General features: G+C 45.6%; 1 protein-coding gene across 1 annotated transcript in view; it reads left to right on the top strand.

Annotated features, from left to right (window-relative positions):
- Window positions 1-16458, top strand: part of ercc5 (excision repair cross-complementation group 5) — a 211813-nt gene that overhangs the window by 51017 nt on the left and 144338 nt on the right. The window contains exons 4-5 of the mRNA XM_072475900.1: window positions 1877-2006; window positions 11369-11464. Of these exons, the coding sequence (XP_072332001.1) occupies window positions 1877-2006; window positions 11369-11464 (226 nt within the window). The remainder of the gene's footprint in view (window positions 1-1876; window positions 2007-11368; window positions 11465-16458) is intronic.

The raw sequence follows: 16458 nt of genomic DNA, 5'->3' as shown, positions 1-16458 counted from the left end.
TCAGTAGATAATAGAGAGAGGACCAGGTGAGGTGTACCAGGCCTCGTGGAAGTAATGTTGTTGCTGAATAAAAAGACTTAAGAAACTCATCGGACACCCCTTGCTTTGTTAAACTGCCAATGAGGGTGAATTGGTGCTATCGGTGTGCCTTCTGTTTGGATGAGCTATCTCTGCGAAAATATTTGCTGCGGCAAAGTGGTTCACCGGGGTGTCCATTTTTGAGTTTGATGCTGCCCTGTCGAAACCTTGTGTCGTTTTGTTGCCTGGACTGGTCCGCGACCGGTTGGTTGGTGGGTTGTGCTACAGTTGCGCTGACAGTTGCCTGCGGCTGATAGTCGATGACCAGAGACACTGGCGGGTGTGTTCAGTGCGGATGCAGACGCAATATGCGGCTGCGCATGTTGCTGACTCCGTTGCCGCTGGGTTGGCTGGGCATTCCGTACGGGAATATTGCTCCTGCTGTGGTGGTGTGCGAGGGAGCCTGCTGTTTTATGTAACTGAAATGTATAGGAAGAACGTCCGGGTAACAGCTCCTCTGGTGTTTCAGAATATGCTGTTAATCCCCTTTTCCAACACTAACGTTATGCCAGATGTTCGGGTGATACAGGTTGTAGAGCTGGACGTTGTCAGTTGCAATCCTCCACCTGGTCCCTCTCTGTAGCTGGAAGGACTGCCGTGCCGATTGGCTCTTGGTTGATGGGTCAGACACAGCTCACGTACGCTACCCCCGGTTCGGCTGCTGGTGACTTTGTCCCCTGTCTGACTAGTGGGGGTTATGGCCCAAACATAATGATCGTACACGCTGGCCCTTCCTGCTGCCCCGTTCAGTATCGCCTTGTTATATGAAACGCTGTTTGTTTTTTCCTTTGTTGTCCGGCTACTGCAGGTTTGCACCATTTTTTGTTGTCTGACTTGAGGGCGAGGGGTGTAATAACCTGCACGTGACTCATCCAGCTGAGGATGATTGTTTCCCCATGCTCATTGGAACTGTGAACTCCCCTGCTGTGGGCGGGGTAGCTTACTCAGCACTAGTTTAGAACATACAGTGCAAAAGGAGGCCATTCGGCCCATCAAGTTGCACTGACCCACTTAAGCCCTCACTTCCACCCTATCCTCCTCACCTTTTTGGTCACTAAGGTCAATTTAGCACGGCCAATCCACCTAACCTGCACGTCTTTGGACTGTGGGAGGAAACCGGAGCACCTGGAGGAAACCCACGTAGACACGGGGAGAATGTGCAGACTCCGCGCAGACAGTGACCCAAGCCGGGAATCGAACCTGTGACCCTGGCGCTGTGAAGCCACAGTGCTATCCACTTGTGCTATCGTGCTGCCAGTATAAAAGCTTGGTCATTGTAGAGCTGATTAGAAAGGAGAGAGGACCCGGTGAGGTGTAACCGGGCCTCGTACAGGCAATATTATTGCTGAATAAAAAGACTTTTAAGAAATGTGTTGGACTACCCTCCCTTTATTAAAGTAACTCTTGTCTGCTATTCACCATTCTAGGCCATTCTATTTCCACACACACTAGTTTCTTTTTGAGTGAGACAGTTTTTAACGACAAATTCCCTGAGGGGTATATTAGCCATATTAAATCAACTGAATGCAGATGTTGTATAACGTTAGAAGTGATGTAACAGCTCACTTACCACTAAAGTTTAATTATTTTTTTTTAAATTCTACGGTAAGATTACATTTTATAAATATAGTATCTGATTGGTTTGCCCTTGATTTTAATACAATGCATGTTTTTATAATAATGGTTTCCATTACAATCCATGCCCCATCTGCTGTTGACTGCTTGGCTGGCTAAGGCTTTAAATTTCAGTTCAGTGGCTTTGTTACAGCCATGAAAAAGAATTTTGTTTCTTTTGTAGGTAGCTTAAAGAAACAAAATACAAAGAAGATGAAACCATTGGAGAAACACAACAAAAAAAACAATGATTCCTCTCCATATGCGGTTTTGGAAGAAATGAAACAGCGCAAGGTTTTGGATCTTAGGAGGTGGTCAGTATTTCTTTCAATTTTTATGGATTCCGAATTCATTATTTGAATTGGGACTGGGGCATTGCATGCTTAAATGGTAAAGCTTATCTGTATGTGTAAATACGTTGTGTTGTATTTATCCAGAGTTCTTGGGACACTTCACTACATAAAGGAAAGTTGTTGTAAAATAAGAAAATTCCAAAATGTCAAAGAATAACTGTTCCTTTCCAATTATATGAATTTGAAGTGGTTTCTTCTGGTGTATCTTTTCAAAAGTAGCATTGTACGTCTGTTTTTTTTAAATATGCTATAATTTCCTATTTTCAACGCAAGTCATTAGGATACCAACAATTTTTCCTGATCTGGTTTGTGACAATTATGATAGTGTTAGGAAAACAAAGGTAGTTTTAAGGGATTTATATTAGAAAATAGGTATAGTTTTAAGTGTGTTTAATTCAATGTTTCTGTGGCCTGGAAGGGTAAAACCTATGCTATGTCTAGGAGTTGGTTACGTTCTAACTGTGTTTCAATTGTGCTTAGAGAGAGCTAGGTGATGGAGAACCATAAATCAGCATGGTTGCTTAGAAGCTGAGGTCTTGTAAGCTAGGGAAGCTTAATTTAGCTAATTTGTTTACAGTTGGAGATAGGTAGTGAGAGAGATCTGCGAGAAGCAGTTGGTTTTAAAAAGCTAAAGAGGGAAAATCTTTCTCAACCTTGCTAGAAGAAAACCCATATATGAAGTGATGGTTAAGAAAACTGATGCCGGAAATCTGAAGTCCAGCTCATTAAGGAAACTAAGGAAATGGAGAGGTGTTCAAGAAGTCTGGAGTTAAGTGAACAGAGACCAAGGTTTGTTCAGGAGAACTCAAGGGAGAGTAAACAAAGTGTTTTGAGTTAGAGACAATTGCAATAACCAAAATTGAAGTGGGACAGCAGCCTTCAAAGGTAAATGAAACGTCTGATACCATTTTAATACACTCTGGGATTTGAGAGTTAAAGGAATTTTGAGGAGTTTGCACAGCAGTCAAGACAAAAATCATAAAACGGGTTGGCGTAAAATCCTGGACTTCGATTCGCTGTTAAAAGTGGAGAAGTGAGGGCAGCATGGTGGCGCAGTGGTTAGCATTGCTGCCTCGCAGCGCCGAGGTCCCAGGTACGATCCCAGCTCTGGTCACTGTCCGTGTGGAGTTTGCACATTCTCCCCGTGTTTGCGTGGGTTTCGCTCCCACAACCTAAAGATGTGCAGGCTAGGTGGATTGGCCACACTAAATTGCCCCTTAATTGGAAAAAATTAATTGGGTACTCTAAATTTATAAGAAAAAAAAGTGGAGAAGAGGCTTTGTTTAAAAGTGTCATTTGAAAAATCTGGTCTGGATTTCTGAATGCAAACCGCTAAGGTGAAGCATGAGAGAAGATTTTAAAGTGTCTTTTTGGGAGTGGGGTTTGGAAACCTTCATGTGATTAGCATCTGGGAGAATTCTGAGGAGAAATCCACAGACACTAACTTGGGTTCAGATCGGAATGCACGCATTTGACCACCGTCATCTTGTGTGCATAAAAGGAGACTTTTTGTGTTAATGAGACCATTGTAGTTTAAGGTGTACTTTGTAATCCATGTTGTCATGGGAGTGTCCCTTTGAGAATTGTTTTTGTCTTATCACATGGCTTCAGTAATGACATTGTGTGGGTGGAGCTGGGCTGAGGCTCTGGGAATTGGTTTTACTTCTGTTTTGAGTTTGAACTAGTTTTGTTCTGTACAGGTTGAAATAAGTTTTTTTTTTTTCTCTTAACGTTAACTAAATTTGTATAATTAATTTCTGTTTTTGATTAAAAGTCTTAAGCACTTTTAATCAAAAACAGAATTTATTATACAAATGTATGTCTAGGAGTTGGTTAAATTCTAGTGTTTCTACACTATATATTTATAAGTGTCTCTAGTGTCTTAATTGCTTCTGATTTTTGTTACAGATACAGAGAAAGATATGGGGCAAAATTCTCCCCCAACGGCACGATGTCCGCCGACTGGCGCCCAAATCGGCGCCAATCAGACGGGCATCGCGCCGCCCCAAAGGTGTGGAATGCTCCGCATCTTTGGGGGCCGAGCCCCAACATTGAGGGGCTAGGCCGGCGCCGGAGGGATTTCCGCCCTGCCAGCTGGCGGAAATGGCGTTTGTTGCCCCGCCAGCTGGCGCGGAAATGCGGCGCATGCGCGGGAGCGTCAGCGGCCGCTGACAGTTTCCCGCGCATGTGCAGTGGGGAGAGTCACTTCCGCCTCCGCCATGGTGGAGGCTGTGGCGGAGGCGGAAGAGAAAGAGTGCCCCCACGGCACAGGCCCGCCCGCAGATCGGTGGGCCCCAATCGCGGGCCAAGCCACCGTGGGGGCACCCCCTGGGGTCAGATTGCCCCGCGCCCCCCCAGGACCCCGGAGCCCGCCCACGCCGCCTGGTCCTGCCGGTAAATACCAGGTTTAATTTACGCCGGCGGGACAGGCAATTTCTGGGTGGGACTTCGGCCCATCCAGGCCGGAGAATTGAGCGGGGGGTCCGGCCAACCGGCGCGGCCCGATTCCCGCCCCATCTCCGGTACCGGAGACTTCGGCGGGGGCGGGATTCACGGCGGCCAACGGCCATTCTCCGACCCGGCGGGGGGTCGGAGAATGACGCCCATGGTGTTTGCATAATGCCATCTATACTCTCGGGCTGTGCCAAAGTGCTTCACCGGCGACAATTTGTTTTTAAAGTGTAGTTAATTATGTGTAGGAAAATACAGCCAAAATAAGTGAATGCTTAGCTAATCAGCTTTTTGGTGACATTGGTGGAGGGCCCAATGTGGGTAGCACAAAAGTGGGAGCTTCCTGTATATTGAGTAATGTCATTTTAAAAGGCAGGCAGGGTACAAACTAAATGTCCAATCCAAAATATGTCTCACTTTAATGTACCACATATTCATTTGGTAATACAGAACTTGAATAATGCTATATAAAGAGACATGCTGTTGAAGCTTTTTGTTTTGCACTCATCAGGACAGATTTGCAAGAATACCATTTGTATAGGGAACAACAATTTATGCTGCATAAGAGAGTGCTGATTGGTTGGCAAGTGGATCCTGATTGGTCGAGGTATTGCTGTGGAGAATGCACCAGGGAACAGTTAACTGCCAATTCTGTTTAAATTCAAACCAGGAAGGTCGACTCTGGACAAGGCCATGGGGAATGAACTAGGGAATGGCTGTCCCCGAAGCTTTAGTTTAGTTGAAAAAGGTGCAATGCATACATGGTCCTTCTCTCTGCAAGGATCAGGGCCCTGTGTATAAATATACGTAGCTTCTAGCACAGGTATGTGAGCCACACTACTAGCCTGACTGATAATCTAAAAATGATTGTTAATATAATTCTTAGCACAATCAGGATTATTCAGCATGTGTTTTACAATCATGGAATCACATCTAATGTTGGACACGATTTGCAGGCACAGGTTAGTTGGATATAGTTTGTACTTTGTTGCGAACAGCTGAAGAGACAAACTATTTGATACGATTGCCAGTAATTATGATGTATGGCCTACATATGTGGCATTATACTGGCACTGAAATTCACATACCTCATTAGTCATTTGTATGATAGGCAGAACATCTTATTGGCTTGACTGTAGCATGTTAATGGAGAATACCATTTATGTTGCTACTGCATAGTAACAGCATGAATGGCTAGTTTCACTGGTTGCTCAATTTTGTGAGACACCTTGCAAGTCCAGGATAATCTGAGGGAGACATTTCTAGGTCCATTCATAGTCTGCGCAATATGCAGCAAGCAATGATATTATCAATGTAGCCAATATCCTGCAGGATGGTTTTGATGCACCCTATTTCAGCATCAAGATGGGCTGGTTTAGCACAGGGCTAAAGAGCTGGCTTTTAAAGCAGACCAAGGCAGGCCAGAGGCACGGTTCAATTCTCGTACCAACCTCCCCGAATAGGCGCCGGAATGTGGCGACTAGGGGCTTTTCACAAGAACTTAATTTGAAGCCTACTTGTGACAATGAGCGATTTTCAGATTGCATAGCTCGAGCCCTATTTACAATGTTGTCAATCAGACCAGTCTTATGGCAGGTGGAACTGGCATATACTAACACGTATATGCCACGTTGTTCCAAATATGTTTCACGCCTAAATTTAGAGTGCCCAATTTATTTATTTTTTTTCCAATTAAGGGGCAATTTAGCATGGCAAATCCACCTAACCGGCACATCTTTGGGTTGCAGGGACGCAAACACGAGGAGAATATCCTTGGACAGTGACCCAGAGCCGAGACCGAACCTGGGACCTCGGCGCCATGAGGCAGCAATGCTAACCACTGCGCCACCGTGCTGCCCTACGCCTGTGTGTTTTCCCTCCAGCTTTGTGGAGAATTTAGTGCGCGGGTTCAAGCCTTCGTCTACATCCAATTAACGATATGCAAATGAGGTTGACGCTGGCCTCTGTGGGTATTCTCACCTGCCATGGCAGTTACCATCGGAAGATACCACTATAAATTTACACCAGCGTGAAACCGATTTTTGGTCCCCTGACATATTCTCTCACCAGGCCTGCCATTGAACCCATCGTCGGGGACTTGGGAGAATTCTGCCGGTGTTTTTATCTTTTTTAATGCGTAACATAACTTTACTTACCACTGCATCTTGCTCCCTGAATAGAAAGCTTCCCTTATTTAAATCTTCCAATTTGGTGGGCATTTAGCTTCTCATAGAAATATACATAAAAAATAGAAGCAGGAGGAGGAGGAGGCAATTCAGCCCTTCGAGCCTGCTCCGCCATTCATTACTATCACGGCTGATCGTATTCAATGCCTTGATCCCACCTTCTTTCCCATATCTCTTGATCCCTTTAGCCCCAAGAGCTATACCTAAATCCTTCTTGAAATTACAAACGTTTTGGCCTTAACTACTTTTTGTGGTAGTGAATCCCACAGATTCACCACTCTCTGGGTGAAGAAATGTATTCTCACCTCAGTCCTGAAAGGTTTACCCCTTATCCTCAAAATAGACCCCTAGTTCTGGACTCCCACAGCAATGGGAACATTCTTTCTGAATCTACCATGTTAGAATTTTATAAGTTTCTATGAGATCCCCTCTCAATCTTCTGAGCTCCAGTGAATATAATCCTAACCAACTTAGTCTCTCTTCATATGCCATCCCAGGAATCAGTCAAGTAAACCTTCGATGCACACCCTCCATAGCAAGAACATCCTTTCTCAGATAAGGGCACCAAAACTGCACACAATACTCCAGATGTGGCCTCACCAATGCCATAGACAATTGCAGTAAATCAATCCTATTCCTATACTCCAATCCTCCGCTATGAAGGCCAACATACCATTTGCCTTCTGTACCTGCGCGCTTACTTTCAGTGACTGATGCACAAGGACACAATGTCTCACTGAGTATCCAACTCTCTCAATTTACACTCATTCAAATAATAATCTGCCTTCATATTTTTGCTACTGAAGCAGATAACCTCACATTTATCCACATTATACTGTATCTGCCATGCATTTGTCACTCACTCAGCCTGTCCAAATCTCATGGTTTTAACTCATTCAGATCTAGTCATGATGTGTGAGCCTGGGTATGAGGGAGGATGAATACCAACACTTGTAATAATTAGCACGATTCAGATGTTAGAATTAATTATTAATAATGTTTGTAACTTAGCACATAAATGCCCTGACACTGCAAGATTGGCACTGTCTGGGACAGGCCCTCTGGAGAGTCCCATTGGAGGGTTTTCTCTTGTGTGTGGTGAAGGGGGAGAGCCCCAATGCCTGTGAGGGTTGGGGGAAGAGCCCTGATACCTGTGAGGGGTGAGGGGGGGGGGGGGAAGAGCTCTGATGCCTGTTCGTGGGATAGATGGGAGAACCCCAATGCCAGTGGGGGAGGAAGTAAGACCTCTGATACCTGTGGGGTGAAGCCAGGAGAGCCCCAATGCCTGTTTTGAGAGGAACAGAGGAAACTCCCTTGCCTGTGAGGGGTTGGGAGTGGGAGTGGGAGAAGGGGAAGCTCCAATGCTTGAGAGGAGGACGGGAGATGCCCCGATGCCGGGGGGTGGGGATTGGTAGTGTTCCATTGTTGGCATTGTGGAGGGGAGGTTCCACGATTGTCGGTATTGTGCGGGTTGGGAGGGTGGGGGGGGCTTGTTCCCCGATGTTGGCAAAGGGGAGGTTCCCTGAAGTCGGTGTTGTGGAGGGGGTGCCCTGTTGCTTTGGGGGGAATGGTGGGGGGTGGGGGTGCGTGCCCTTGTTGCTTTGGGGAAGAGTTGCTTTGGCCGGATGGTTTCCTGATGTCTGTGGGGTGCAGCGGGGACGGGGACTTTTATAAAAAAAATTTTTAAAAAGTGGGACATCAGCGACATGTTTTTAAAAGGTGCCCCGATCTTGAGATTCCTGACCTTGCCGGCATCCTTAGGCCCTGTCCCCCACCCCCGCTGATGTGGTGTACTTTAAAATGGGAAGAGCGAGTCACACGTGTTCAATGCAGTGAAAAAAGGTGGCCGTGAAGCCTGTGAGCTTCACACCATTTTTCTCACCTGAGCCAACACTCTGCATTTTGGGAAGACTCTGCCCTTAAATGTCTGTAAAGGCAAATAAAGCTCTAAATACTCATGTCATGTGAGAGTACCTTTAAGAAATGGGTGTTTAAGAAATGTACCTTTTAAGAAATGGGTGTTTATCAGTGATGTCAAGAGTGTAGGTGGAGCTGGGCTGTCAGTCAGCCTTTTACTTTTGTTTTAGGCTGTTTGCTGCAGGGTGGGTTTTAGTTTCGTTTTCTGTGTTGGAGCTGAAGCCAGACACAGCAGGTGTACTGTTGATTTCTCTGCCAGGAAAAGACTATCTCTTAATCATTTGGTGAATTCAGAATTATAAATGTTCTCCGTAGTGAATGTAAACCTAATGTGCTTCTGTTGAAAGGTGTTTCTTTTGTCTTCTGGATGTTGTTTGGAAAGTTATTAAGGATTACTTAGCGTTGTATTCTTTGGGGGTTGTATTTGAATTGATGGTTGCTAAGATGTTCACTATGTTTTAAAAAGGTTAACTTGAGTTCATAGAATAAACATTGTTTTGCTTTTAAAAAATACTTTTCCATTTCAGCTGTACCACGCCTGTAGTGTGTGCCGTGTGCTCCCCATACAACAATCTATTAAAAGTTGTGGGTCAGGTGAACCCCATGATATACTTTGGGGTTCTCTAAACCCTGGCCCATAACACTCAGCAGGTCTGGCAGAATCTATGGAAAGAGAAACAGAATATGTTCCTTGGGACACCAACCTGAAACATTTATTCTGTTTCTTTCTCCACAGATACTGTCAGACCTACTGAGTAGTTGCAGCATTTTTCATTTTTATCACTGATTTCCTCCAATGCCATGCTGCTCCATGTATATCAGTGCCAAATCCCTCTGAGGTGCCAGTGTAGAGAAATTGCAGGAGAAGCAGTGCATTTCTTACACAAAATTCCTAAATGCCACATTTAACTGCACGCATACTGTCACGAGGTTGATGCCGAAATTGCACATTAATAATAAAGAAGAGTGCTGATGGCCTGGATTTTATGGTAAAGGGAATCATGAGGCTATGTTACTGGTCCCTCTGATGCAGCTAAAGCTAGAAAGTGAGTAGAAAATTTGATGCAACTGGTCAATCTGCCAGTCATGCAGGCCGGGCTTTTCTGGCATTGCCATGCGCCGCCCCAACCAAAAGCCTGTTGACTTTCAGCAGGACCAGATGATCCCAGAGACAGCCGGGGCTGGAAAATCCTGCCCACGACTATTTGTGTATTCTGCTGAGCCCAAATCAACCATCATGGTAGCCTGCAGTGACTGTAAAGTGATTTAGACATAGACATAGAACATACAGTGCAAAAGGAGGCCATTCGGCCCATTTGAGTCTGCACCGAACCACTTAAGCCCTCACTTCCACCCCACCCCCGTAACCCAATAACCCCTCCTAACCTTTTTGGACACTAAGGGTAATTTAACATGGCAAATCCACCTAACCTGCACATCTTTGGACTGTGGGAGGAAACCGGAGCACCCGGAGGAAACCCACGCAGACACTGGGAGAACGTGCAGACTCCGCACAGACAGTGACCCAAGCTGGAAATCAAACCTGGAACCCTGCGCTGTGAAGCCACAGTGCTTTAGGATACCCTGAGGATGTGAAAGGCATTTTCTTCAGGTTATTCAGCATTTCTATATTAAATGCCCAATCCACCGGTTTAATTAGTGGTCTGCACAAAAGTGATGCATTTGTCCAGACACTTCTAAGTTCTTTGAATAACAATTTTGCTCTTGATAGGGAATAGGTAGACACCACTCTCCACACAATTTCTGCTGCATAAAGCTTTATATCAGGAACAGTTACTAGACTTGTTTTCTTACATCATTAACATGTATTTTATGGAAGTGGTTTTGTGGTTTTTTTCATTTTGCATCGGACATCCTGACCTCGTTTCAGGAAGACTGGTAATTAGTGGCAAGTTATAAGCTTATTTGGAGTTGGGACAGACCAAACTACTTCCTTGCAAATGGAAGGCAAGAAGGAAATTTCTGGTTTCCTCAGCCTAGTCTGGATTCAAACTCTAATCTCAGAGGTGAAAAGATCTGAATTGAATGACGTAATTGGATATTGAAAGGTAAAGGATTGTGATTTAGTCATTGCAAATTTATGGAATGCTACATCAGTTGTAATCAACCGTACAAGATGAGCTAATTTTTTTTTTTTTAAACATCCTAGAGAATACAACAGCAACTTGCCTTTAATGTTGAAAAATGTTCTCAGACATTTCAGTGAGGCAGGAGGAACATGGACATTGAGCCAATAAAAAGAGGGATTAAGAGATATGACCAAAGCTTGATCAAAGAGCAAGAATGTGAGGAGGAGAGCCTGGTGAAGGGGTTAAGGAAGGATATCACTCTAAGTGGTACTTGGGTCTACTTTGCTCTTTGAAGGCACGACTGCCATTGATGGGGAAAGGGAACAAGATGGAAGACTCGGGTCAGAGAAACTGAGAGTGGAGGGGTGGTGTTTGCTAATATGTTGCACAAACCGAATACCATATGGAATATGACTGTACTGGGAAAATTTTGACTAATGTTGCACCTCTTAACCCCCTTGAGGCTCATCGTAAAACGTTTTTGATTTATTAATGCTGCCCACCTTTATACATATTGCCCTCTATATACGTCATCCTTGAACATTTTTATTAATTGAATATTCAAAGGATATATTATTTCCCAATCCCATCTTTTAAAATTAGAACCTTAGGACAGTGACAACATATATTAAAAAATCTTGATTCATCTTTAATTCTTCTCTCTCCTGTCTTCTTCCAGGTATTGCATCAGTCGTCCACAATACAAGACTTCATGTGGAATTTCTTCTTTAGTTTCATGCTGGAATTACTTATTCAGTACCTGTGGAACAGGAAGGTGTGGCTATTTTTTTTCCCAATATGGAGCATCACTCTCAGTTCTCTTAATTTAAAGGCCCATTTTATTTGTTTTGTATATAACATTCAATCATAGTGGCAATTTCTGACAGAGTATCGTAGCATGCAGTATTTCACATACTTGAATAATCTTTTCTTATGTGGTAGAATGAAAACCAAGACCCTTGATGTTCTACTTTTACCGGGTACATTACAGAAAAGTGAAACTTTGACAAAATGATTGATACAAAAGGGAACTGCGTCATGCAATGATGAGACATGGGTTTACAGCTACTACATGCTGCACCATAGATTTTATAAAAATAAATACTATAGATGTTGGAAATCCGTATGAAATACCGTAAATGTTCATTAGGTCAGACAGCATCTGTAGAGAGAGAAAGATATTGTAAGCGTGACTGGAAATTCCCACCAGAAGTAAATGGGCATTTTGTTGGGTAGCCAAATTTTGCATCCCTTGAATTCAGATTCAAGGGAAAATCCTGGCCGTAAAGTTAACGTTTTAGATCAATGCCATTTCACAAGACCTTGGAGAGGCTACAGATGAACATTGACAACAACCTACATTTGTACAATGTCTTTAACATAGCCAAACATCTCAAGCTGCTTAGCACTGACCGTGTAAAATATTGCTATTGAGTTCAAGAAGTAGCTATTATAACAGCTCTTTGGTCATAATGTAGGTTTTATGGAGTATCATAAAGTGTAGGGAAGAGAGGTGGAGGAAATCTGGGACCAAGGCAGATGAAAGCACTGATAGTAGCGGTGAAGCAATTAATATTGGGGGTGTGCAAGAGACCAGAATTGGAAAAGCGCCAAAAATTTGTTAGTTTACAGAGATAGGAAAGAGCAAGAAAGGATTTTTAAAAAAGGATGAGAATTTTAAAATTAAGTCATTTTTGGTATGGGAGCCAATCTAGGTGAGCAACCACATGGTGATTGGTGAAGGAGACTTGTTGAGAGTTCACATTCAGGCAAGAATTTTGAATGAGTATAAGTTTTTATACAAGGTGGAAGGTGAAGTTGCTGGCCAGGAGATCATTGGAATAAGTCCAGAGGTAACAAAGGCACAGATAAGACTCTCTGCAAATATCTGGGCCAAGGTAAGATGGAATTGGATGATGTTATGGAGGTGTCTTCTCTTGGTCTTGGTCAACTGCAATGCCATGTTTGAGAACAGTCTGGCTCGGCCTCAGACAGTTGCCAGGGAAGGAACTAGTGGCTAGGGAATAATATTTGAAGTGGGGTCCGGGTCCAACGATCACAGCTTCAGTTGTCCCACTATTGGAGGAAATTAATGTTCATTATCAGATGTTGGACAAATGACCAGTGTGACAAGTGAGCCAGTGGAGTGGTCAAAATATGCAGTGGGGTGATAAAATTGAATGTCATCAGCTTATGGAGAACAACAGTTAGAGGAAAGGGTTCGGAAAAAAAAACATAGTCTGGGATTAGGTGGAGGATGGGAGATGATTAAATTGTGCGAGAAAAGAAAACAATAGTGAGAGAAATAAAAGATGTATCTGTGTAAATGAGTACAACAGAATATCAGAGGAAACATGAAATGTCTTTTAAAAAAGCACTCAATGTTTCGTGATACAGGAATATGGTTGAAGAAAAGGACGAGTGACACCCTGTCTTTGAAGGGGAATTCCTATTGCAAGTAACAGCCCACAACCCTGATGTGCTGGTGCACCTATTCTATATTAGCAACACCTACTGTCTGAGAGGAAATGGAGGCTGTAGTAAGGATCTAACGTTATTAAAGTCAGTACCAAGTAAAAAGATGGTGCTCCTCCTTCCACAAACATTCAAACCCTCCACTGCCGATGAACAGTGGCAGCCGTGTGTACCATCTACAAAATGCATTGCAGTAACTCACCAAGGTTCCTTAGTCAGCACCTTCCAAACCCACGGCCACTACCATCTAGAAGGACAAGAGCAGCAGATACCTGGGAAACCCACCACCTGAAGGTTCCCCTCCCAGTCACTCACCAACCCGATTTGGAAATATATATCGCCGTTCCTTCGCTGTTGCTGGGACAAAATCCTGGAACTCCCTCCCTAGCAGCACAGTGGGTGTACCTACACGTGAAGGACTGCAGCGGTTCAAGAAGGCAACTCACCACCATTTTCTTTTTTTAAAAATATATTTTATTAGAGTTTTCAAACACAATTTTTCCACTTTACAAATCAACATAAAAAATAACACAATAGCTAATAAGTAACATTATTTAAATAAAATAGTGAACTAGCAACGTAACAAGAAATAGTGCTCCCCTCTTCTCCCCCCCCCCCCCCACCCCCCCTCTGGGCTGCTGCTGCTGACGATCTATTTTCCCTTAACGTTCCGCGAGATATTCAAGGAATGGTTGCCACCGCCTGGAGAACCCCTGAACCGATCCTCTCAACGCAAACTTCATCCGTTCCAGTTTTATGAACCCTGCCATATAGTTTATCCAGGCCTCCACGCCAGGGGGTTTTGCTTCCTTCCACATAAGTAAGATCCTTCGCCGGGCTACCAGGGACGCAAAAGCCAGAATATCGGCCTCATTCGCCTCCTGCACCCCCGGCTCTTCCGCTACCCCAAATATAGCTAACCCCCAGCCTGGCTTGACTCGGACCTTCACCACCGTTGAAATCACCCTTGCCACTCCCCTCCAGTACTCATCCAGTGCCGGACACGACCAGAACATATGTGTGTGGTTCGCCGGGCTTCCCAAGCACCTCCCGCACCTGTCCTCCACTCCGAAGAACCTGCTCAGTCTTGCTCCCGTCATGTGTGCTCTGTGTAGAACCTTGAATTGTATCAGGCTAAGCCTGGCACACGAGGAAGAGGAATTTACCCTACATAGGGCATCAGCCCACAGCCCCTCCTCAATCTCCTCCCCCAGTTCTTCTTCCCATTTTCCCTTCAGCTCTTCTACCAGCGCCTCCCCCTCGTCTCTCACCTTCTGATATATTTCGGACACTTTGCCCTCCCCGGCCCATACCCCCGAAATCACTCGATCCTGGATCCCCTGTGTCGGGAGCAGCGGAAATTACCTCACCTGTTGCCTCGTAAACGCCCTCACTTGCATATATCTAAAAATATTCCCAGGGGGCAACTCATACTTTTCCTCCAGCGCTCCCAGGCTCGCAAACTCCCCGTCAATAAACAAGTCTCTCGATCTCCTAATTCCTGCCCGATGCCAGCTCTGGAACCCTCCGTCCATCCTTCCTGGAACAAACCTATGGTTATTCCTGATCGGGGACCACACCGAGGCACCCGTCGCCCCCCTGTGTCGCCTCCATTGCCCCCAGATCCTTAAGGTTGCCACCACCACTGGGTTTGTGGTATACCTTTTCGGGGAAAGCAGTAGCGGCACCGTCACCAGCGCCTTTAGGCTCGTTCCTTTACAGGACGCCATCTCCAGCCTCTTCCACGACACCCCCTCTCCCTCCCTCATCCACTTGCAAACCATCGCCACATTGGCGGCCCAGTAGTAGTCGTCCAGATTCGGCAACGCCAGTCCCCCTCTATCCTTGCTGCGCTGCAGGAACCCCCTCCTTCCCCTCGGGGTCTTCCCTGCCCACACAAAACTCATAACACTCCTGTCTATTTTCTTGAAAAAGGTCTTAGTGATCAAAATGGGGAGACATTGAAACACAAAAAGAAACCTTGGGAGGACCATCATTTTTACCGCCTGCACTCTGCCCGCCAGTGAGAGCGGCAGCATATCCCACCTCTTGAAATCCTCCTCCATCTGCTCCACCAGCCGCGTCAGATTGAGCCCGCCAGTGAGAGCGGCAGCATATCCCACCTCTTGAAATCCTCCTCCATCTGCTCCACCAGCCGCGTCAGATTGAGTTAGTGTAGAGTTCCCCAGCTCCTAGCTACCTGAATCCCCAAATATCGGAAGCTCCTTTCCACTCTCCTTAACGGCAGGGCGTCTATCCCTCTTCCCTGATCCCCGGGGTGTACTTCGAAAAGCTCACTCTTCCCCATATTTAGCCTGTATCCCGAAAAATCTCCAAACTCCCTCAATATCTGCATAACCTCTGTCATCCCCCCCTACAGGATCCGCCACATATAGCAGAGCAGTAGGTCATCTGTGTCGAGTGACACTCGATGTTCCTCTCCCCCTCTAACCACCCCCCTCCATTTCCTAGAGTCTCTCAACGCTATGGCCAGTGGTTCAATTGCCAGCGCAAACAGTAATGGGGACAGGGGGCACCCCTGCCTTGTTCCCCTATGTAGCCAAAAATACTCCGATCTCTGCCGATTTGTGACTACACTTGCCACTGGGGCCCCATATAGGAGTTTGACCCAACTGACAAACCCCTCCCCGAACCCAAACCTCCTCCACACCTCCCATAGATACTCCCACTCTACCCTATCGAATGCCTTCTCTGCATCCATCGCTACCACTATCTCTGCCTCCCCCTCCGCTGGGGGCATCATTATCACCCCCAACAGCCGTCGCACGATGACATTCAGTTGTCTCCCCTTTTACAAACTCTGTCTGGTCTTCATGCACCACCCCTGGGACACAATCCTCGATCCTCGTCGCCAGCACTTTTGCCAGCAACTTGGCGTCTACATTCAGGAGCGAGATAGGCCTATATGACCCGCATTGCAGCGGATCTTTATCCCGCTTCAGGATTAGTGATATCGTCGCCTCCGACATTGTCGGGGGTAGACTCCCCCCTTCTCTGACCTCGTTAAAGGTTCTCGCCAGCAGCGGGGCCAACAAGTCCACATACTTCCTGTAAAATTCCACCGGGTGACTCGTCTGGTCCCGGGGCCTTCCCTGCCTGCATGTTCCCCAGCCCATTAGTCACCTCATCCACCTCAATTGGTGCCCCCAGACCTGCCACCTCCTGCTCCTCCACCCTCGGGAACCTTAGTTGGTCCAGAAACTGTTGCATCCCCTCTTTTCCCTCCAGTGGTTGGGACCTATATAGCCTCTTTTATAAAAGGTCTTAAACACC

The sequence above is a fragment of the Scyliorhinus torazame genome, chromosome 15 (assembly GCF_047496885.1).
Source record: "Scyliorhinus torazame isolate Kashiwa2021f chromosome 15, sScyTor2.1, whole genome shotgun sequence".
Classification (NCBI taxonomy): Eukaryota; Metazoa; Chordata; class Chondrichthyes; order Carcharhiniformes; family Scyliorhinidae; genus Scyliorhinus; species Scyliorhinus torazame.
The sequence above is the reverse complement of the archived record's forward strand: the minus strand, read 5'-3'. Positions and strand labels throughout refer to the sequence as shown.